This window comes from Oncorhynchus tshawytscha, linkage group LG03 (genome assembly GCF_018296145.1).
Source record: "Oncorhynchus tshawytscha isolate Ot180627B linkage group LG03, Otsh_v2.0, whole genome shotgun sequence".
Lineage (NCBI taxonomy): Eukaryota > Metazoa > Chordata > Actinopteri > Salmoniformes > Salmonidae > Oncorhynchus > Oncorhynchus tshawytscha.
This window is the reverse complement of record NC_056431.1, coordinates 4,526,949-4,549,448: the sequence shown is the minus strand read 5'-3', so window position 1 is coordinate 4,549,448 and position 22,500 is coordinate 4,526,949. Positions and strand designations below refer to the sequence as shown.

The 22,500-nt window shown below is 48.6% G+C and overlaps 2 protein-coding genes and 1 pseudogene across 2 annotated transcripts in view; all 3 read left to right on the top strand.

Annotated features, from left to right (window-relative positions):
* LOC121841179 overlaps nucleotides 1-15,726 on the top strand; it is a 20,267-nt pseudogene extending 4,541 nt beyond the window's left edge.
* A 214-nt stretch (nucleotides 15,727-15,940) lies between these two features.
* LOC112239737 (pyruvate kinase PKM-like) overlaps nucleotides 15,941-22,500 on the top strand; it is a 36,712-nt gene continuing 30,152 nt past the window's right edge. Inside the window, exon 1 of the mRNA XM_042307975.1 lies at nucleotides 15,941-16,021. The gene's annotated coding sequence lies outside the window, so the exon portion shown is untranslated. The remainder of the gene's footprint in view (nucleotides 16,022-22,500) is intronic.
* On the top strand, nucleotides 18,597-19,010 carry LOC121840985 (uncharacterized protein slr1851-like). The gene has a single exon (XM_042306410.1). It carries the CDS (start codon nucleotides 18,597-18,599, stop codon nucleotides 19,008-19,010), a length of 414 nt encoding a protein of 137 aa, XP_042162344.1.

Below are 22,500 nucleotides of genomic sequence, written 5' to 3'. Positions count from 1 at the left end.
TCTCTCTCAGTCTCTCTCTGTCTCTCTGTCTCTCTGTCTCTCTCAGTCACTCTGTCTCCCTCTGTCAGACCCTGTCTCTCTCTGTCAGTCACTTTGTCTCACTCTGTCTTTCTCTGTCTCTCTGTCTCACTATGAACAAATTCTTATTTACAATGGCGGCCTATACGGGTCAAACCCAAACAACGCTGGGCCAATTGTGCGCCGCCCTATGGGACTCCCAATCACAGATGGTTGTGATACAGCCTGGTTTCAAACCAGGGTGTCTGTAGTGACGCCTCTAGAACTGAGATGCAGTGCCTTAGACCACTGCGCCACTCAGGAGAGCTCGGTCTCCCTTCAGCATCCTTTCTCAATAGCAAGGCTATGCTCACTGTCTGTATATTTGTTATGTCTTGATTGTACACACCTGGTTCCCATTACGCTATTATTATTTCCCTATTTAACCCTCTGGTTCTCATTATGTTTTGTGCTTGATTGTTCCTTGTCTAGTGTTATCAGTCTTCTGTGTTATGTTGTGTTTTCCCTGCATGGAATTTATGGTTGAATATTTTCAGAGTAAAGTACGTTATTTTTACTCAGTTCTGTGTCCTGCACCTGACTCCGTACTCACCTCGGTATACTGATACATGACAATTTCTCTGTAGGTGATGGCTTTGTTAAGGAAGATTTTGGAATCGCTTCCTTTTAGGTGGTTGTAGAATTTAACGACTCTTTTCTGGATTTTGATAATTAGCGGGTATCGATCTAATTCTGCTCTATTTGGTGTTTTACATTGTACACAGAGGACATTTTTGCCGAATTCTGCATGCAGTCTCAATTTGGTGTTTGCCCCATTTTGTGAATTCTTGGTTGGTGAACGGACCCCAGACCTCACAACCATGAAGGGCAATGCTTCCTGTAACCGATTTAAGTATTTTTAGCCAGATCATAATTGGTATGTCAAATTTTATCTTCCATTTGATGGCATAGAAGGCCCTTCTTGCCTTGTCTCTCAGATCGTTCACAGCTCTGTGGAAGTTACATGTTCTCATTTACAACTGCGACCTTGATCAAGATAAAGCAAAGCAGTGTGAACAGACAACACAGAGTTAAACATAAAACAAACGTACAGTCAATAACACAAAATGAAAAGTAGAAACATGTACAGTGGGTGCAAATGTAGAAGAGTCATTTAGCATTAACACTGGAGTGAAAGACGTACAGATGATGATGTGCATCATTCTGGTTGGGGACAGAAGCACCAGATCATCAGCAAACGGTAGATGTTTGACTTCAGATTCTAGTAGGGTGATGCCAGGTGCTGCAGACTGTTCTAGTGTCCTCACCAATTCATTTATATATGATTAAGACGGTGGGGCTTAAGCTGCATCGTTGTCTCACCCCACAACCCTGTGGAAAGAAATGGATGTGTTTTTGCCAATTTTAACCGCACCCTTGTTTGTATACATGGATTTTATAATGTTGCATGTTCTTCCCCCAACACCACTTTCCATCAATTTGTATGGCATAAACACGTGCCAAATTGAGTCAAAAGTGTTTTGCTCTCTCTCTCTCTCACTTCAAAATACTTTAGACATCAATGATCTCTCATCAACATGCTCTTTGATGTGCCTGTCTGAATGTGACACATTAGTGTGTGTGTGTGTGTGTGTGTGTGTGTGTGTGTGTGTGTGTGTGTGTGTGTGTGTGTGTGTGTGTGTGTGTGTGTGTGTGTGTGTGTGTGAATGCATGTATTTGTGTGGGCATAATTATTTTAGATTGGTTCACTCCACACACAGCCTTAGGGTTTGACCCCAAAAAACATTATGATGTTCTTAGACAGCATCACATAATTCCATGACAGTTAGACAGGGTCAGCTGCTTAGCTACATCAGAGAGGGAATAGATAGACGGAAACACTATCCCTGTGACTGACATGGCTCTAATGTTGAACTAATATGTCTGGTGGATGGATGTCACATGATGGATGTTCTGTCTGTCTGTCTGTCTGTCTGTCTGTCTGTCTGTCTGTCTGTCTGTCTGTCTGTCTGTCTGTCTGTCTGTCTGTCTGTCTGTCTGTCTGTCTGTCTGTCTGTCTGTCTGTCTGTCTTTTAGGTGATCCAAGGTATTTGAATATCGTCCAGGCTAGAAATGGAAGATACAGTAGAGTCGACCACTGATGAGAACATCAGATAAACTGTATGGACGGGGGTTCTGAAGTTAATATCTATCTTCGCTTTCTTTCTTTAACTTTCTCCATTCTACTTCATCTCAAAATCCTCTGTTAATCACTTTTTCTCTCGCTCTCTTTCTCCAGCCAGTTGTCATGTCCTGTATGGAGAGCGTATCGGTCTCTTCTCCACCACTCCCTCCCAGGAGTCTCAGAAGTTTATTTTTGCAGTTGAGAGAATGTTGGCCACCACCCCTCCTCTCCTCTACCTGCCCCCCCGTCTGCTGTGGCGCCTGGGCGCCCCCCTCTGGACACAACACGCCACTGCATGGGACCACATCTTCAGCCACGGTGAGACAGACACATAGAAGACAATCATCCCCAAAAGGAATAAAACAATGATAAACTAATGATAGTAATGACAACACTTCTCCCCTCATTCACTACCATTTGTTTTCCTCCTGCGCTCTCCTTCTCTTCTCTTAACCCCTCTCCTTCTCTTCTCTTAACCCCTCTCCTTCTCTTCTCTTAACCCCTCTCCTTATCTCCTATCAACCCCTCTCCTTCTCTTCTCTTAACCCCTCTCCTTCTCTTCTCTTAACCCCTCTCCTTCTCTTCTCTTAACCCCTCTCCTTCTCTTCTCTTAACCCCTCTCCTTCTCTCCTATCAACCCCTCTCCTTCTCTCCTATCAACCCCTCTCCTTCTCTTCTCTTAACCCCTCTCCTTCTCTCCTATCAACCCTCTCTCCTTCTCTTCTCTTAACCCCTCTCCTTCTCTTCTCTTAACCTCTCTCCTTCTCTCCTATCAACCCCTCTCCTTCTCTTCTCTTAACCCCTCTCCTTCTCTCCTATCAACCCTCTCTCCTTCTCTTCTCTTAACCCCTCTCCTTCTCTTCTCTTAACCCCTCTCCTTCTCTCCTATCAACCCTCTCTCCTTCTCTCCTATCAACCCCTCTCCTTCTCTTCTCTTAACCCCTCTCCTTCCTTCTCTCCTATCAACCCCTCTCCTTCTCTCCTATCAACCCCTCTCCTTCTCTCCTCTCAACCCCTCTCCTTCTCTTCTCTTAACCCCTCTCCTTCTCTCCTATCAACCCTCTCTCCTTCTCTCCTCTCAACCCCTCTCCTTCTCTTCTCTTAACCCCTCTCCTTCTCTTCTCTTAACCCCTCTCCTTCTCTTCTCTTAACCCCTCTCCTTCTCTTCTCTTAACCCCTCTCCTTCTCTTCTCTTAACCCCCTCTCCTTCTCTTCTCTTAACCCCTCTCCTTCTCTCCTCTCAACCCCTCTCCTTCTCTTCTCTTAACCCCTCTCCTTCTCTCCTATCAACCCCTCTCCTTCTCTCCTCTCAACCCCTCTCCTTCTCTTCTCTTAACCCCTCTCCTTCTCTCCTATCAACCGTCTCTCCTTCTCTTCTCTTAACCCCTCTCCTTCTCTTCTCTTAACCCCTCTCCTTCTCTCCTATCAACCCTCTCTCCTTCTCTTCTCTTAACCCCTCTCCTTCTCTTCTCTTAACCCCTCTCCTTCTCTTCTCTTAACCCCTCTCCTTCTCTCCTATCAACCCTCTCTCCTTCTCTTCTCTTAACCCCTCTCCTTCTCTCCTATCAACCCTCTCTCCTTCTCTTCTCTCAACCCCTCTCCTTCTCTTCTCTTAACCCCTCTCCTTCTCTTCTCTTAACCCCTCTCCTTCTCTCCTATCAACCCTCTCTCCTTCTCTCCTATCAACCCTCTCTCCTTCTCTCCTATCAACCCTCTCTCCTTCTCTTCTCTTAACCCCTCTCCTTCTCTCCTATCAACCCTCTCTCCTTCTCTTCTCTTAACCCCTCTCCTTCTCTCCTATCAACCCCTCTCCTTCTCTTCTCTTAACCCCTCTCCTTCTCTCCTATCAACCCTCTCTCATTCTCTTCTCTTAACCCCTCTCCTTCTCTCCTATCAACCCTCTCTCCTTCTCTCCTATCAACCCTCTCTCCTTCTCTCCTATCAACCCTCTCCTTCTCTTCTCTTAACCCCTCTCCTTCTCTCCTATCAACCCCTCTCCTTCTCTTCTCTTAACCCCTCTCCTTCTCTTCTCTTAACCCCTCTCCTTCTCTTCTCTTAACCCCTCTCCTTCTCTTCTCTTAACCCCTCTCCTTCTCTCCTATCAACCCCTCTCCTTCTCTTCTCTTAACCCCTCTCCTTCTCTCCTATCAACCCTCTCTCCTTCTCTTCTCTCAACCCCTCTCCTTCTCTTCTCTTAACCCCTCTCCTTCTCTTCTCTTAACCCCTCTCCTTCTCTTCTCTTAACCCCTCTCCTTCTCTTCTCTTAACCCCTCTCCTTCTCTTCTCTTAACCCCTCTCCTTCTCTTCTCTTAACCCCTCTCCTTCTCTTCTCTTAACCCCTCTCCTTCTCTTCTCTCAACCCCTCTCCTTCTCTTCTCTTAACCCCTCTCCTTCTCTTCTCTTAACCCCTCTCCTTCTCTTCTCTTAACCCCTCTCCTTCTCTGCTCTTAACCCCTCTCCTTCTCTTCTCTTAACCCCTCTCCTTCTCTTCTCTTAACCCCTCTCCTTCTCTTCTCTTAACCCCTCTCCTTCTCTCCTATCAACCCTCTCTCCTTCTCTCCTATCAACCCCTCTCCTTCTCTTCTCTTAACCCCTCTCCTTCTCTCCTATCAACCCTCTCTCCTTCTCTCCTATCAACCCTCTCTCCTTCTCTCCTCTCAACCCCTCTCCTTCTCTCCTCTCAACCCCTCTCCTTCTCTTCTCTTAACCCCTCTCATTCTCTTCTCTTAACCCCTCTCCTTCTCTCCTCTCAACCCCTCTCCTTCTCTTCTCTTAACCCCTCTCCTTCTCTTCTCTTAACCCCCTCTCCTTCTCTCCTCTCACCCCTCTCCTTCTCTCCTCTCAACCCCTCTCCTTCTCTCCTATCAACCCCTCTCTCCTTCTCTTCTCTCAACCCCTCTCCTTCTCTTCTCTTAACCCCTCTCCTTCTCTCCTATCAACCCTCTCTCCTTCTCTTCTCTCAACCCCTCTCCTTCTCTTCTCTTAACCTTTCTCCTTCTCTCCTCTCAACCCCCTCCTTCTCTCCTCTCAACCCCTCTCCTTCTCTGCTCTCAACCCCTCTCCTTCTCTCCTCTCAACCCCTCTCCTTCTCTCCTCTCAACCCCTCTCCTTCTCTCCTCTCAACCCCTCTCCTTCTCTCCTCTCAACCCCTCTCCTTCTCTCCTCTCAACCCCACTCCTTCTCTCCTCTCAACCCCCTCTCCTTTTCTCCTCTCAACCCCTCTCCTTCTCTCCTCTCAACCGCTCTCCTTCTCTGCTCTCAACCCCTCTCCTTCTCTCCTCTCAACCCCTCTCCTCTCTCCTCTCAACCCCTCTCCTTCTCTCCTCTCAACCCCTCTCCTTATCTTCTCTCAACCCCTCTCCTTCTCTGCTCTCAACCCCTCTCCTTCTCTCCTCTCAACCCCTCTCCTTCTCTTCTCTTAACCCCTCTCCTTCTCTCCTCTCAACCCCTCTCCTTCTCTCTCTCAACCCCTCTCCTTCTCTCCTCAACCCCCTCTCCTTCTCTCCTCTCAACCCCTCTCCTTCTCTCCTCTCAACCCCTCTCCTTCTCTCCTCTCACCCCCTCTCCTTCTCTCCTCTCAACCCCTCTCCTTCTCTTCTCTTAACCCCTCTCCTTCTCTTCTCTTAACCCCTCTCCTTCTCTCCTCTCAACCCCTCTCCTTCTCTTCTCTTAACCCCTCTCCTTCTCTCCTCTCAACCCCTCTCCTTCTCTTCTCTTAACCCCTCTCCTTCTCTTCTCTTAACCCCTCTCCTTCTCTCCTCTCAACCCCTCTCCTTCTCTTCTCTTAACCCCTCTCCTTCTCTTCTCTTAACCCCTCTCCTTCTCTCTCTATCAACCCCTCTCCTTCTCTGCTCTCAACCCTACTCTTTCCTTCTCTCAACCCCTCTCCTCTCTCTCAACCCCTCTCCTTTTCTTCTCTCAACCCCTCTCCTTCTCTTCTCTTAACCCCTCTCCTTCTCTTCTCTTAACCCCTCTCCTTCTCTCCTATCAACCCCTCTCCTTCTCTGCTCTCAACCCTACTCTTTCCCTTCTCTCAACCCCCCTCTCCTCTCAACCCCTCTCCTTTTCTTCTCTCAACCCCTCTCCTTCTATCCTCTCAACCCCTCTCCTTCTCTGCTCTCAACCCTTCTCCTTCTCTTCTCTCAACCCCTCTCCTCTCAACCCCTCTCCTTCTCTCCTCTCAACCCCTCTCCTTCTCTTCTCTCAACCCTTCTCCTTCTCTGCTCTCAACCCTTCTCCTTCTCTCCTCTCAACCCTTCTCCTTCTCTTTTCTCAACCCTTCTCCTTCTCTTTTCTCAACCCTTCTCCTTCTCTCCTCTCAACCCCTCTCCTTCTCTTCTCTTCTCTTCTCTTCTCTTCTCTTCTCTTCTCTTCTCTTCTCTTCTCTTCTCTTCTCTTCTCTTCTCTTCTCTTCTCTCAAACCCTTTCTCTTCTCTGTTCTCAACCCCTCTCCCTTCTCTTCTCTCAAACCCTCTCCTTCTCTTTTCTTCTCTCAACCCCTCACCTTCTTTTTCTCTCAACCCCTCTCCCACCTTGACCTGACTCATCTCCCTCATTCTCTCTAACCTCACTGCTGCCCCCTCACCTTCCCCGTTTCACTGTCCTGTTCCCCTTTCCTACCCCCAGCCGAGAAAAGGATCCAGAGAGGAGTCCAGCGTCTGCGCTCCACCCAGGCTGCTGGAGGTGGTAGTGGGGGTGCAGAGGGAGAGTTCAGGGATCCTGGGTCAGTTGATGGATAAAGGACAGTTGTCTCTGGAGCTCATTAGAGCCAACATCACTGAACTCATGGCCGGGGGAGTGGACACAGTGAGTGCATGTGTGGTATGTGTGTGTGTCTAAAGCTCAGTCTGCTCAGTGTGTGTGTTTGATGTGTGTACAGAATGGGTCTTACCCCACTTATATCTTGTTATGTGAAATGAGTATGTGTGTATCCTCAGACGGCGGTGCCCCTGCAGTTTGCCCTGTACGAGTTGGGTCGTAACCCGGCAGTGCAGGAACAGATCAGAGGTCAGGTGCGGGTAGCGTGGGCAAGAGCCGGTGGTGACGCCCACAAGGCCCTGCAGGGGGCGCCACTACTGAAGGGACTCGTCAAGGAGACCCTCAGGTACAGAGAATGTCTGCATTCATTTTAAAGATGTATATCTTTCAGTTTGATTGTTATTTGTAATCTGTACATGTCTGTGTGTGCTGTGTGGTAAAGGTTATATCCAGTGGGAATTACTGTCCAGAGATATCCAGTCAGAGACATCATCATCCAGAACTACCACATACCTGCTGGGGTGAGATCAGTCTCTGACACACAAACGCACACGCACACGCACACGCACATGCACTCACTAATCCTCACTTGAACATGATGCATATATCAGTGAAATTAATCCTCTCTCATTTCTCCTCCATCTTTCTCATTCTTTACCTCTCCCTCTCTCCCTCTCACACTCTCTTTCCCCCTGCCCTCTTTCTCTTTTCTCTTTATCTCCCTCTCTCTCTCTTCCTCTCTCGCTCTCTCTCTCCCTCCCCCTGTCTTTCTCTTCCTCTCTTCCCCTCTCAACCCCTCTCCTTTCTCCCTCCTCCTCTTTCCCTCCCCTCGCTCTCTCAGACATGTGTCCAGGCGTGTCTGTATCCTCTGGGGAGAAGTCGGGACGTGTTTCAGGATCCGGAGCGTTTTGACCCTGGTCGCTGGGGGACTCAGGAGTCTGGAGAGGGGCTGGAGGGGGTGGAGGGTTCCGCTCCCTGGCGTTTGGATTCGGGGCCAGGCAGTGTGTTGGCAGGAGGATCGCTGAGAACCCCTCTCCTGCAGCTGCTACTGATGCACGTGAGTGAAGGAGGGATGGAGGTTTGACAGAGGCAGATGGGAAAGCAAAGGGAAAAGGAAGAGAGGGAAGGAGGTTTGACAGAGAGGCAGATGGGAAAGCAAAGGGAAAAGGAAGAGAGGGAAGGAGGTTTGACAGAGATGCAGATGGGAAAGCAAAGGGAAAAGGAAGAGAGGGATGGAGGTTTGACAGAGAGGCAGATGGGAAAGCAAAGGGAAAAGGAAGAGAGGGATGGAGGTTTGACAGAGAGGCAGATGGGAAAGCAAAGGGAAAAGGAAGAGAGGGGAAGGAGGTTTGACAGAGAGGCAGATGGGAAAGCAAAGGGAAAAGGAAGAGAGGGATGGAGGTTTGACAGAGAGGCAGATGGGAAAGCAAAGGGAAAAGGAAGAGAGGGAAGGAGGTTTGACAGAGAGGCAGATGGGAAAGCAAAGGGAAAAGGAAGAGAGGGAAGGAGGTTTGACAGAGAGGCAGATGGGAAAGCAAAGGGAAAAGGAAGAGAGGGATGGAGGTTTGACAGAGAGGCAGATGGGAAAGCAAAGGGAAAAGGAAGAGAGGGATGGAGGTTTGACAGAGAGGCAGATGGGAAAGGCAGATGGGAAAGCAAAGGGAAAAGGAAGAGAGGGATGGAGGTTTGACAGAGAGGCAGATGGGAAACAAAGGGAAAAGGAAGAGAGGGAAGGAGGTTTGACAGCAGATGGGAAAGCAAAGGGAAAAGATCCTTCTCTTCTGACTGCAGAGGGAAAAGGAAAAGGAAGAGGGATGGAGGTTTGACAGAGAGGCAGATGGGAAAGCAAAGGGAAAAGGAAGAGAGGGAAGGAGGTTTGACAGAGAGGCAGATGGGAAAGCAAAGGGAAAAGGAAGAGAGGGATGGAGGTTTGACAGAGAGGCAGATGGGAAAGCAAAGGGAAAAGGAAGAGAGGGATGGAGGTTTGACAGAGAGGCAGATGGGAAAGCAAAGGGAAAAGGAAGAGAGGGAAGGAGGTTTGACAGAGATGCAGATGGGAAAGCAAAGGGAAAAGGAAGAGAGGGATGGAGGTTTGACAGAGAGGCAGATGGGAAAGCAAAGGGAAAAGGAAGAGAGGGAGGAGGTTTGACAGAGAGGCAGATGGGAAAGCAAAGGGAAAAGGAAGAGAGGGAAGGAGGTTTGACAGAGAGGCAGATGGGAAAAGGAAGAGAGGGATGGAGGTTTGACAGAGAGGCAGATGGGAAAGCAAAGGGAAAAGGAAGAGAGGGATGGAGGTTTGACAGAGAGGCAGATGGGAAAGCAAAGGAAAAGGAAGAGGGATGGAGGTTTGACAGAGAGGCAGATGGGAAAGCAAAGGGAAAAGGAAGAGAGGGATGGAGGTTTGACAGAGAGGCAGATGGGGAAGCAAAGGGAAAAGGAAGAGAGGGATGGAGGTTTGACAGAGAGGCAGATGGGAAAGCAAAGGGAAAAGGAAGAGAGGGATGGAGGTTTGACAGAGAGGCAGATGGGAAAGCAAAGGGAAAAGGAAGAGAGGGATGGAGGTTTGACAGAGAGGCAGATGGGGAAGCAAAGGGAAAAGGAAGAGAGGGATGGAGGTTTGACAGAGAGGCAGATGGGAAAGCAAAGGGAAAAGGAAGAGAGGGATGGAGGTTTGACAGAGAGGCAGATGGGAAAGCAAAGGGAAAAGGAAGAGAGGGAATGGAGGTTTGACAGAGAGGCAGATGGGAAAGCAAAGGGAAAAGGAAGAGAGGGATGGAGGTTTGACAGAGAGGCAGATGGGAAAGCAAAGGGAAAAGGAAGAGAGGGATGGAGGTTTGACAGAGAGGCAGATGGGAAAGCAAAGGGAAAAGGAAGAGAGGGATGGAGGTTTGACAGAGAGGCAGATGGGAAAGCAAAGGGAAAAGGAAGAGAGGGATGGAGGTTTGACAGAGAGGCAGATGGGAAAGCAAAGGGAAAAGGAAGAAGAGGGATGGAGGTTTGACAGAGAGGCAGATGGGAAAGCAAAGGGAAAAGGAAGAGAGGGATGGAGGTTTGACAGAGAGGCAGATGGGAAAGCAAAGGGAAAAGGAAGAGAGGGATGGAGGTTTGACAGAGAGGCAGATGGGAAAGCAAAGGGAAAAAGGAAGAGGGATGGAGGTTTGACAGAGAGGCAGATGGGAAAGCAAAGGGAAAAGGAAGAGAGGGATGGAGGTTTGACAGAGAGGCAGATGGGAAAGCAAAGGGAAAAGGAAGAGAGGGATGGAGGTTTGACAGAGAGGCAGATGGGAAAGCAAAGGGAAAAGGAAGAGAGGGAAGGAGGTTTGACAGAGAGGCAGATGGGAAAGCAAAGGGAAAAGGAAGAGAGGGATGGAGGTTTGACAGAGAGGCAGATGGGAAAGCAAAGGGAAAAGGAAGAGAGGGATGGAGGTTTGACAGAGAGGCAGATGGGAAAGCAAAGGGAAAAGGAAGAGAGGGATGGAGGTTTGACAGAGAGGCAGATGGGAAAGCAAAGGGAAAAGGAAGAGAGGGATGGAGGTTTGACAGAGAGGCAGATGGGAAAGCAAAGGGAAAAGGAAGAGAGGGAAGGAGGTTTGACAGAGAGGCAGATGGGAAAGCAAGATGGGAAAAAAGGAAGGAAGAGGGATGGAGGTTTGACAGAGAGGCAGATGGGAAAGCAAAGGGAAAAGGAAGAGAGGGAAGGAGGTTTGACAGAGAGGCAGATGGGAAAGCAAAGGGAAAAGGAAGAGGAGGGATGGAGGTTTGACAGAGAGGCAGATGGGAAAGCAAAGGGAAAAGGAAGAGAGGGATGGAGGTTTGACAGAGAGGCAGATGGGAAAGCAAAGGGAAAAAAGAGAGGGATGGAGGTTTGACAGAGAGGCAGATGGGAAAGCAAAGGGAAAAGGAAGAGAGGGATGGAGGTTTGACAGAGAGGCAGATGGGAAAAGGCTCCTTCTCTTTTGGCAGATGGGAAAAAAGGAAAAGGAAGAGAGGGATGGAGGTTTGACAGAGAGGCAGATGGGAAAGCAAAGGGAAAAGGAAGAGAGGGATGGAGGTTTGACAGAGAGGCAGATGGGAAAGCAAAGGGAAAAGGAAGAGAGGGATGGAGGTTTGACAGAGAGGCAGATGGGAAGAGAGGGAAAGGTTTGACAGAGAGGCAGATGGGGAAAGGGAAAAGGAAGAGAGGGATGGAGGTTTGACAGAGAGGCAGATGGGAAAGCAAAGGGAAAAGGGAAAGAGAAAAGGGATGGAGGTTTGACAGAGAGGCAGATGGGAAAGCAAAGGGAAAAGGAAGAGAGGGATGGAGGTTTGACAGAGAGGCAGATGGGAAAGCAAAGGGGAAAAGGAAGAGAGGGATGGAGGTTTGACAGAGAGGCAGATGGGAAAGCAAAGGGAAAAGGAAGAGAGGGATGGAGGTTTGACAGAGAGGCAGATGGGAAAGCAAAGGGAAAAGGAAGAGAGGGATGGAGGTTTGACAGAGAGGCAGATGGGAAAGCAAAGGGAAAAGGAAGAGAGGGAAGGAGGTTTGACAGAGAGGCAGATGGGAAAGCAAAGGGAAAAGGAAGAGAGGGATGGAGGTTTGACAGAGAGGCAGATGGGAAAGCAAAGGGAAAAGGAAGAGAGGGATGGAGGTTTGACAGAGAGGCAGATGGGAAAGCAAAGGGAAAAGGAAGAGAGGGATGGAGGTTTGACAGAGAGGCAGATGGGAAAGCAAAGGGAAAAGGAAGAGAGGGATGGAGGTTTGACAGAGAGGCAGATGGGAAAGCAAAGGGAAAAGGAAGAGGGAGGGATGGAGGTTTGACAGAGAGGCAGATGGGAAAGCAAAGGGAAAAGGAAGAGAGGGATGGAGGTTTTGGGAAAGCAAATGGAGGTTTGGGAAAAGGAAAAGGAAGAGAGGGATGGAGGTTTGACAGAGAGGCAGATGGGAAAGCAAAGGGAAAAGGAAGAGAGGGATGGAGGTTTGACAGAGAGGCAGATGGGAAAGCAAAGGGAAAAGGAAGAGAGGATGGAGGTTTGACAGAGAGGCAGATGGGAAAGCAAAGGGAAAAGGAAGAGAGGGATGGAGGTTTGACAGAGAGGCAGATGGGAAAGCAAAGGGAAAAGGAAGAGAGGGATGGAGGTTTGACAGAGAGGCAGATGGGAAAGCAAAGGGAAAAGGAAGAGAGGGATGGAGGTTTGACAGAGAGGCAGATGGGATGAGGTTTGACAAAGGGAAAAGGAAGAAGAGGGATGGAGGTTTGACAGAGAGGCAGATGGGAAAGCAAAGGGAAAAGGAAGAGAGGGATGGAGGTTTGACAGAGATGGGGCAGATGGGAAAGGCAGATGGGAAAGCAAAGGAAAAGGAAGAGAGGGATGGAGGTTTGAAGAGAGGCAGATGGGAAAAGAGAGGGATGGAGTTTGCACAAGGGAAAAGGGGCGAAGGAGGTTTGACAGAGGAGGCAGATGAGGAAAGCAGATGGGAAAAAAGGGAAAAGAGAGGGATGGAGGTTTGACAGAGAGGCAGATGGGAAAGCAAAGGGAAAAGGAAGAGAGGGATGGAGGTTTGACAGAGAGGCAGATGGGAAAGCAAAGGGAAAAGGAAGAAGAGGGATGGAGGTTTGACAGAGAGGCAGATGGGAAAGCAAAGGGAAAAGGAAGAGAGGGATGGAGGTTTGACAGAGAGGCAGATGGGAAAGCAAAGGGAAAAGGAAGAGAGGGATGGAGGTTTGACAGAGAGGCAGATGGGAAAGCAAAGGGAAAAGGAAGAGAGGGATGGAGGTTTGACAGAGAGGCAGATGGGAAAGCAAAGGGAAAAGGAAGAGAGGGATGGAGGTTTGACAGAGGCAGATGGGAAAGCAAAGGGAAAAGGAAGAGAGGGATGGAGGTTTGACAGAGAGGCAGATGGGAAAGCAAAGGGAAAAGGAAGAGAGGGATGGAGGTTTGACAGAGAGGCAGATGGGAAAGCAAAGGGAAAAGGAAGAGAGGGAAGGAGGTTTGACAGAGAGGCAGATGGGAAAGCAAAGGGAAAAGGAAGAGAGGGATGGAGGTTTGACAGAGAGGCAGATGGGAAAGCAAAGGGAAAAGGAAGAGAGGGATGGAGGTTTGACAGAGAGGCAGATGGGAAAGCAAAGGGAAAAGGAAGAGAGGGATGGAGGTTTGACAGAGAGGCAGATGGGAAAGCAAAGGGAAAAGGAAGAGAGGGATGGAGGTTTGACAGAGAGGCAGATGGGAAAGCAAAGGGAAAAGGAAGAGAGGGATGGAGGTTTGACTGAGAGGCAGATGGGAAGGAGGTTTGACAGAGAGGCAGATGGGAAAGCAAAGGGAAAAGGAAGAGAGGGATGGAGGTTTGACAGAGAGGCAGATGGGAAAGCAAAGGGAAAAGGAAGAGAGGGATGGAGGTTTGACAGAGAGGCAGATGGGAAAGCAAAGGGAAAAGGAAGAGAGGGATGGAGGTTTGACAGAGAGGCAGATGGGAAAGCAAAGGGAAAAGGAAGAGAGGGATGGAGGTTTGACAGAGAGGCAGATGGGAAAGCAAAGGGAAAAGGAAGAGAGGGATGGAGGTTTGACAGAGAGGCAGATGGGAAAGCAAAGGGAGAGGCAAAAGGAAGAGAGGGATGGAGGTTTGACAGAGAGGCAGATGGGAAAGCAAAGGGAAAAGGAAGAGAGGGATGGAGGTTTGACAGAGAGGCAGATGGGAAAGCAAAGGGAAAAGGAAGAGAGGGATGGAGGTTTGACAGAGAGGCAGATGGGAAAGCAAAGGGAAAAGGAAGAGAGGGAAGGAGGTTTGACAGAGAGGCAGATGGGAAAGCAAAGGGAAAAGGAAGAGAGGGATGGAGGTTTGACAGAGAGGCAGATGGGAAAGCAAAGGGAAAAGGAAGAGAGGGATGGAGGTTTGACAGAGAGGCAGATGGGAAAGCAAAGGGAAAAGGAAGAGAGGGATGGAGGTTTGACAGAGAGGCAGATGGGAAAGCAAAGGGAAAAGGAAGGAGGGATGGAGGTTTGACAGAGAGGCAGATGGGAAAGCAAAGGGAAAAGGAAGAGAGGGATGGAGGTTTGACAGAGAGGCAGATGGGAAAGCAAAGGGAAAAGGAAGAGAGGGATGGAGGTTTGACAGAGAGGCAGATGGGAAAGCAAAGGGAAAAGGAAGAGAGGGATGGAGGTTTGACAGAGAGGCAGATGGGAAAGCAAAGGGAAAAGGAAGAGAGGGATGGAGGTTTGACAGAGAGGCAGATGGGAAAGCAAAGGGAAAAGGAAGAGAGGGATGGAGGTTTGACAGAGAGGCAGATGGGAAAGCAAAGGGAAAAGGAAGAGAGGGATGGAGGTTTGACAGAGAGGCAGATGGGAAAGCAAAGGGAAAAGGAAGAGAGGGATGGAGGTTTGACAGAGAGGCAGATGGGAAAGCAAAGGGAAAAGGAAGAGAGGGATGGAGGTTTGACAGAGAGGCAGATGGGAAAGCAAAGGGAAAAGGAAGAGAGGATGGAGGTTTGACAGAGAGGCAGATGGGAAAGCAAAGGGAAAAGGAAGAGAGGGATGGAGGTTTGACAGAGAGGCAGATGGGAAAGCAAAGGGAAAAGGAAGAGAGGGATGGAGGTTTGACAGAGAGGCAGATGGGAAAGCAAAGGGAAAAAGGAAGAGAGGGATGGAGGTTTGACAGAGAGGCAGATGGGAAAGCAAAGGGAAAAGGAAGAGAGGGATGGAGGTTTGACAGAGAGGCAGATGGGAAAGCAAAGGGAAAAGGAAGAGAGGGATGGAGGTTTGACAGAGAGGCAGATGGGAAAGCAAAGGGAAAAGGAAGAGAGGGATGGAGGTTTGACAGAGAGGCAGATGGGAAAGCAAAGGGAAAAGGAAGAGAGGGATGGAGGGTTTGACAGAGAGGCAGATGGGAAAGCAAAGGGAAAAGGAAGAGAGGGATGGAGGTTTGACAGAGAGGCAGATGGGAAAGCAAAGGGAAAAGGAAGAGAGGGATGGAGGTTTGACAGAGAGGCAGATGGGAAAGCAAAGGGAAAAGGAAGAGAGGGATGGAGGTTTGACAGAGAGGCAGATGGGAAAGCAAAGGGAAAAGGAAGAGAGGGATGGAGGTTTGACAGAGAGGCAGATGGGAAAGCAAAGGGAAAAGGAGAGAGGGATGGAGGTTTGACAGAGAGGCAGATGGGAAAGCAAAGGGAAAAGGAAGAGAGGGATGGAGGTTTGACAGAGAGGCAGATGGGAAAGCAAAGGGAAAAGGAAGAGAGGGATGGAGGTTTGACAGAGAGGCAGATGGGAAGGCAAAGGGAAAAGGAAGAGAGGGATGGAGGTTTGACAGAGAGGCAGATGGGAAAGGAAGAGAGGGATGGAGGTTTGACAGAGAGGCAGATGGGAAAGCAAAGGGAAAAGGAGAGAATGATGTGAGAAGGAAAGACATGATGAGAGTGAAGAAGTGAAGTCTGGAGAAGATTAGTTGAATCTATGCTAATGAGTCCCCCTTTCTCCTTCGCCTCCCCCTTCCTACCCCTCATTTTCTCTCCCTCTCTGTAGATCCTGTTGAGTTTCCGTCTCAGTGTGTCGTCTTCAGAGGAGCTCAGCACCAAATACACCCTAATCCTCCAGCCTGAAACTCCACCACGCATCACCTTCAGCACACTCTGACACACACCCACACCCCCCAACACATACACACATACACCAATCGTTTAACCAACCAAACAAATCAATCATTTTATCAATCCATTATACCAGGTAATCTCAATAAACTCCCCAACAGCCTTACCATATAGTCCACATGAAAACGTCAAACAATAATAAAGTCCTATTTCAGGTCATTGAAAAGGCCAGTGTTTTCTTGTTCATTTCTTTTTCAGATGTTGATTAAGGTTTGTTACAGCGGGATAGATATACTTAGACATGAAGAAGATGAACTCATTTCACTCTCCCGAATCCAAATGGATTTCTCCCATCAAAAGCCGCAAACAATTATCAGAGATAATCGATGGTGTCCACAAGATGGCGGTAGAACCCACAGCTAAACTACATAAACAAATGATTGAAATGATTATTTTGCGAACCTGGTGCTATGCGCGTCTCCACATCCGCAAAGTTGTCTTCGTTGCTGCTGCCTGAAACTCACAGGTTGGTCTTCTTCTTCCTCCAGATATATATTTTAATTTGAGCTATTCAGTCTCTCTCTCTTTATTATTATACACATATATATTTTAGTTAGAATTCTGGAATATCTATGTCATTCGTTGTGAATGCATGCTGTTACAATAATTAGCTGAATCGCACAATCCCTGCAACCATTTCAAGTTTAACAAAAATATATACTCTGTCAGAGCTCTGCCAAGTTTAGGCTGCTAAACTCAACCGTGCGCCAATTCTTTCTTCTTCAACGGCCATGGTGACACATTGTTGACGTCCTGCTCAAAGGAAAGGAAGTTATTGTGACAGTTTTGGTCAGTTTTAGTTAGTGATTAGTTCTATAACATTCTGTTCATCTCAATCCCTTTGCAAACTCACTGGATGAAAATGTCATAATAGCCTTAAATCTATTGCAAAACAGGTTTGAGATAAATTGGATGATATGGGCTGAAACTGAAACCTCAGTAATAATGGTAACCCTTTAATTACAGGCCATCCTGTAAAATACTAGTTTAGGCCACTTGAAGAATGAAGTCAGGACTGAAATGATGGCTAATATATTAGGACTTGATGCCAAAGGCTGTGCTGCATCTAAATGTGCTCTATGTCATGTATTTTGGCAGGGTGTTATGTCACATAATGTGTGCTGTATGTATCTAGCTGTGTTCTGGAGTCCAGGGGAGTGGCTTCACAGAGTACATTCTCTATAGTCAACTCCAGCACAAAGGTCTGTTTGTGTTCTGGCTACTGATTTACACCCTCTGTCTGTTGGCTTTTAAGGGTGGCTACACAAGTTTGTGTGTGTGTGTGTGTGTGTGTGTGTGTGTGTGTGTGTGTGTGTGTGTGTGTGTGTGTGTGTGTGTGTGTGTGTGTGTGTGTGTGCGCGCGTGTGTGCGTGTTTGTGTGCGTGCGTGCATGTGTTTTGTGTGTGTGTGCGTGTGTTTTGTGTGTGTGCGTGTGTGCGTGTGTTTTTTGTGTGTGTGTGTGTGGCAGTGTGTGTGTGTGTGTGTGTGTTTGCGTGTGTGTGTGCGTGTGTGTGTGCGTGTGTGTGTGTGTGTGGCAGTGTGTGGCAATGTGTGTGGCAGTGTGTGGCAATGTGCGTGCGTGCGTGCGTGCGTGTGTGTGTGTGTGTGTGTGTGTGTGTGTGTGTGTGTGTGTGTGTGTGTGTGTGTGTGTGTGGGCGAGTTTAACTATACTTGTGGGGATCAGAAGAATAGTAAATAAACTAAGACCAATGCAGTGGTGATTTTAACATGTAAATCTTGGTGGTGCAAACTCCCCAATTTGTTTTAGATGCAAAGCCATGACCCAGCATCACTAAACAATACATCAATCACATCACATCTCATTTGTTTTAGATGCAAAGCCATGACCCAGCATCACTAAACAATACATCAATCACATCACATCTCATTTGTTTTAGATGCAAAGCCATGACCCAGCATCACTAAACAATACATCAATCACATCACATCTCATTTGTTTTAGATGCAAAGCCATGACCCAGCACAACACTAAACAATACATCAATCACATCACATCTCATTTGTTTTAGATGCAAAGCCATGACCCAGCACAACACTAAACAATACATCAATCAATCACATCTCATTAGTCACATGCACCGAATACAACAGGTGTAGATCTTACAGTGAAATGGTTACTTACAAGCCCTCAACCAACGATGCACTTTTAAGAAAATTCCAAAGAAAAGTAAGAGATAAGAATAACAAATCATTAAAGAGCAGCAGTAAATAACAATAGCAGGGCTGTATACAGGGGGTACCGGTACAGAGTGCAGGGGTACCGGTACAGAGTACGGGGGTACCGGTACAGAGTGCGGGGGTACCGGTACAGAGTGCGGGGGTACCGGTACAGAGTACGGGGGTACCGGTACAGAGTGCGGGGGTACCGGTACAGAGTGCGGGGGTACCGGTACAGAGTGCGGGGGTACCGGTACAGAGTACGGGGTACCGGTACAGAGTGCGGGGTACCGGTACAGAGTACGGGGTACCGCTACAGAGTGCGGGGTACCGGTACAGAGTGCGGGGTACCGGTACAGAGTGCGGGGTACCGGTACAGAGTGCGGGGTACCGGTACAGAGTGCGGGGTACCGGTACAGAGTACGGGGTACCGGTACAGAGTGCGGGGTACCGGTACAGAGTACGAGGGTACCGGTACAGAGTGCGGGGGTACCGGTACAGAGTACGGGGTACCGGTACAGAGTACGGGGTACCGGTACAGAGTGCGGGGGTACCGGTACAGAGTGCGGGGGCACCGGTACAGAGTGCGGGGGCACCGGTACAGAGTGCGGGGGCACCGGTACAGAGTGCGGGGTACCGGTACAGAGTGCGGGGGGGTACCGGTACAGAGTGCGGGGGTACCGGTACAGAGTGCGGGGGTACCGGTACAGAGTGCGGGGTACCGGTACAGAGTGCGGGGCACCGGTACAGAGTGCGGGGGCACCGGTACAGAGTGCGGGGTACCGGTACAGAGTGCGGGGGTACCGGTACAGAGTGCGGGGTAGAGTGCGGGGTTGTCTGGTCTCAGTCTGTGTGGAGCAGACATGGAGACCTCCTACTTGTCTGGTCTCAGTCTGTGTGGAGCAGACATGGAGACCTCCTACTTGTCCGGTCTCAGTCTGTGTGGAGCAGACATGGAGACCTCCTACTTGTCTGGTTTCAGTCTGTGTGGAGCAGACATGGAGACCTCCTACTTGTCCGGTCTCAGTCTGTGTGGAGCAGACATGGAGACTTCCTACTTGTCCGGCCTCAGTCTGTGTGGAGCAGACATGGAGACCTCCTACTTGTCCGGTCTCAGTCTGTGTGGAGCAGACATGGAGACTTCCTACTTGTCCGGTCTCAGTCTGTGTGGAGCAGACATGGAGACCTCCTACTTGTCCGGTCTCAGTCTGTGTGGAGCAGACATGGAGACCTCCTTGACAGAGACAGAGAGAAGGGAGAATGTGCGAGAGGGATAGAAAGCAGTTGCTTCGAGGGGCTTCTCTACCTGAAACTTCATGATCTAAGTGATTGATAGTTGGTATTCAGCAGTCATAAAAGTATGCCTTATTTACTTTGAAGAACTACTAAAATAGTGATTTTGTCACACAACAGGCAGCAGCTCTATAGATGTGAGATGGTGACATGGAATGAAATAATAAAGTCGTAAAATAAACAAATATTTTGCTAAAGTAAAGTATTGTGAATGAATGACCGTTAATAAGTGATAAGCAGTAAGGGGCAGTCACTACCATCATGGGACTTGTATTGTTTCATTCTGTGTTGTTACACAATTCAACCCACATAATGCATAGTGCATTTAATGTCCATTTTTTAAAATCGAAACCGAAAACCATGATAATTAAAAAAAATAAGGAACCGAAACCAAACTGAACTCGAAAAGCACTATTTGCTCAGCACTTGAGTCCCCACAAGGTTAGTTAAACAAGACTGTGTGTGTTAATCAGTTTGTGTGTGTGCGTGACTTGATCCAAGTCCAGATTTTTCTTCCTGGTTACCCATGTTGGTACCCATGTTGGTTTACAATGAGCTGTACAGGTATAAAGACACAGTACAGTATAATGTCTGTGAACAGGTATCTCTATTGACCCAGCCTATCTACTGTGTTTATAATCATTTAACTACCTTGTATCAGACTGAAGATCACATTAGCCTTCTTCAGTTCTCAGATAAGTGTAGTTCGGCAAAACACATTCACAATCACACATACAGTACATACAGCATCTGTGAAGGTCAAGTTGCAGGGCTGCAAGTCAACAATGATGAACTTACCGGGTTCAATCACAGTCACCGGGATCTGGGAATGGGCCAGAGATGCATAATGTCAGTGACACAGTCATTATCTAGTTGTCTTGGCACCTAGAGAGCTAGGAGGAACACATTGGCAGAACTGTATTACAAGACTCTCATGATATCACCACTGACATTCAGAAGTTGAGACGAGATGACGAGAGATGACATAGAGATGACATAGAGATGACATAGAGATGACATAGAGATGACATAGAGATGACAAAAAAATAAGTGTTGCACCAACCACTCACCCTAACCCTGACCTTAACTCCAACCTAACCCTGACCTTAACTCCAACGTAACCCTGACCTTAACTCCAACCTAACCCTGACCTTAACCCTGACCTTAACTCCAACCTAACCCTGACCTTAACTCCAACCTAACCCTGACCTTAACTCCAACCTAACCCTGACCTTAACTCCAACCTAACCCTGACCTTAAATCCAACCTAACCCTGACCTTAACTCCAACCTAACCCTGACCTTAACTCCAACCTAACCCTGACCTTAACTCCAACCTAACCCTGACCTTAACTCCAATCTAACCCTGACCTTAACTCCAACCTAACCCTGACCTTAACCCTGACCTTAACTCCAACCTAACCCTGACCTTAACCCTGACCTTAACTCCAACCTAACCCTGACCTTAACCCTGACCTTAACTCCAACCTAACCCTGACCTTAACCCTGACCTTAACTCCAACCTAACCCTGACCGTAACTCCAACCTAACCCTGACCGTAACTCCAACCTAACCCTGACCTTAACTCCAACCTAACCCTGACCTTAACTCCAACCTAACCCTGACCGTAACTCCAATCTAACCCTGACCTTTACTCCAACCTAACTCTGACCTTAACTCCAACCTAACCCTGACCTTAACTCCAACCTAACCCTGACCGTAACTCCAATCTAACCCTGACCTTTACTCCAACCTAACTCTGACCTTAACTCCAACCTAACCCTGACCTTAACTCAAACCTAACCCTGTCTTTAACTCCAACCTAACCCTGACCTTAACTCCAACCTAACCCTGACCTTAACTCCAACCTAACCCTGACCTTAACCCTGACAGTAACTCCAATCTAACCCTGACCTTAACCCTGACCTTAACCCTGACCGTAACTCCAACATAACCCTGACATTAACCCTGACATTAACCCTGACTCTAACCTTGACCTTAACCCTGACCGTAACTCCAACCTAACCCTGACCTTAACCCTGACCGTAACTCCAACCTAACCCTGAGCTTAACCCTGACCGTAACTCCAGCCTAATCCTGACCCTAACCCTGACCGTAACTCCAACCTAACCCTGACCTTAACCCTGACCTTAACCCTGACCTTAACTCCAACTTAACCCTGACCTTAACCCTGACCGTAACTCCAACCTAACCCTGACCTTAACCCTGACCTTAACCTTAACCCTGACCTTAACCCTGACCTTACCTCCAACTTAACCCTGACCTTAACCCTGACCGTAACGCCAACCTAATCCTGACCCTAACCCTGACCTTAACTCCAACTTAACCCTGACCTTAACTCTGACCTTAACTCCAACTTAACCCTGACCTTAACCCTGACCGTAACTCCAACCTAACCCTGACCTTAAATCTGACCTTAACCCTGACCATAACCCTGACCGTAACTCCAACCTCACCCTGACCTTAACCCTGACCTTAACCCTGACCTTAAGCCTGACCTTAACTCCAACTTAACCCTGACCTTAACACTCTCCAACCTGACCTTAACCCTGACCTTAACCCTGACCGTTACTCCAATTTAACCCTGACCTTAACCCTGACCGTAACCCCAACCTAATCCTGACCCTAACCCTGACCTTAACCCTGACCGTAACTCCAACCTAACCCTGACCTTAACCCTGACCTTAACTCCAACCTAACCCTGACCTTAACTCCAACTTAACCCTGACCTTAACCCTGACCGTAACTCCAACCTAACCCTGACCTTAACCCTGACCGTAACCCCAACCTAACCCTGACCTTAACCCTGACCGTAATTCCAACCTAACCCTGACCTTAACCCTGACCGTAACTCCAACCTAACCCTGACCTTAACCCTGACCGTAACCCCAACCTAACCCTGACCGTAATTCCAACCTAACCCTGACTTTAACCTCAACCATCACCATATCCCCTAACCCTGACCCTGACCTTAACCATCACCGTAACCCCCTAACGCTGACCGTAACCCCGACCTTAACCCTGACCGTAACCCCAACCTAACCCTGACCTTAACCCTGACCATAACCCTAGATGAAGAAAAACAAAACCATGTGATCAATAGTGAAAAAGTCACTATGGCTATCACATGATCATCCAGGCTAACTTCTGTGTCAAAGGGAGTGGACATTGTGAATGGTTACAGTAGATTGGGCTGAGGGGTGTAGAGAGGAGGGGGAGAGGGAGGAAATTAGTGAAAGTTCAGAGATTGAGCACTGACTGAGAAAAGAGACAGACAGACAGACAGACAGACGGACGGACGGACGGACGGACGGACGGACAGACGGACGGACGGAGACACGGACGGACGGACGGACGGACGGAGACAGACACGGACGGACGGACGGACGGACGGACGGACGGACGGACGGAGACGGACGGACGGACGGACGGACGGACGGACACGGACAGACAG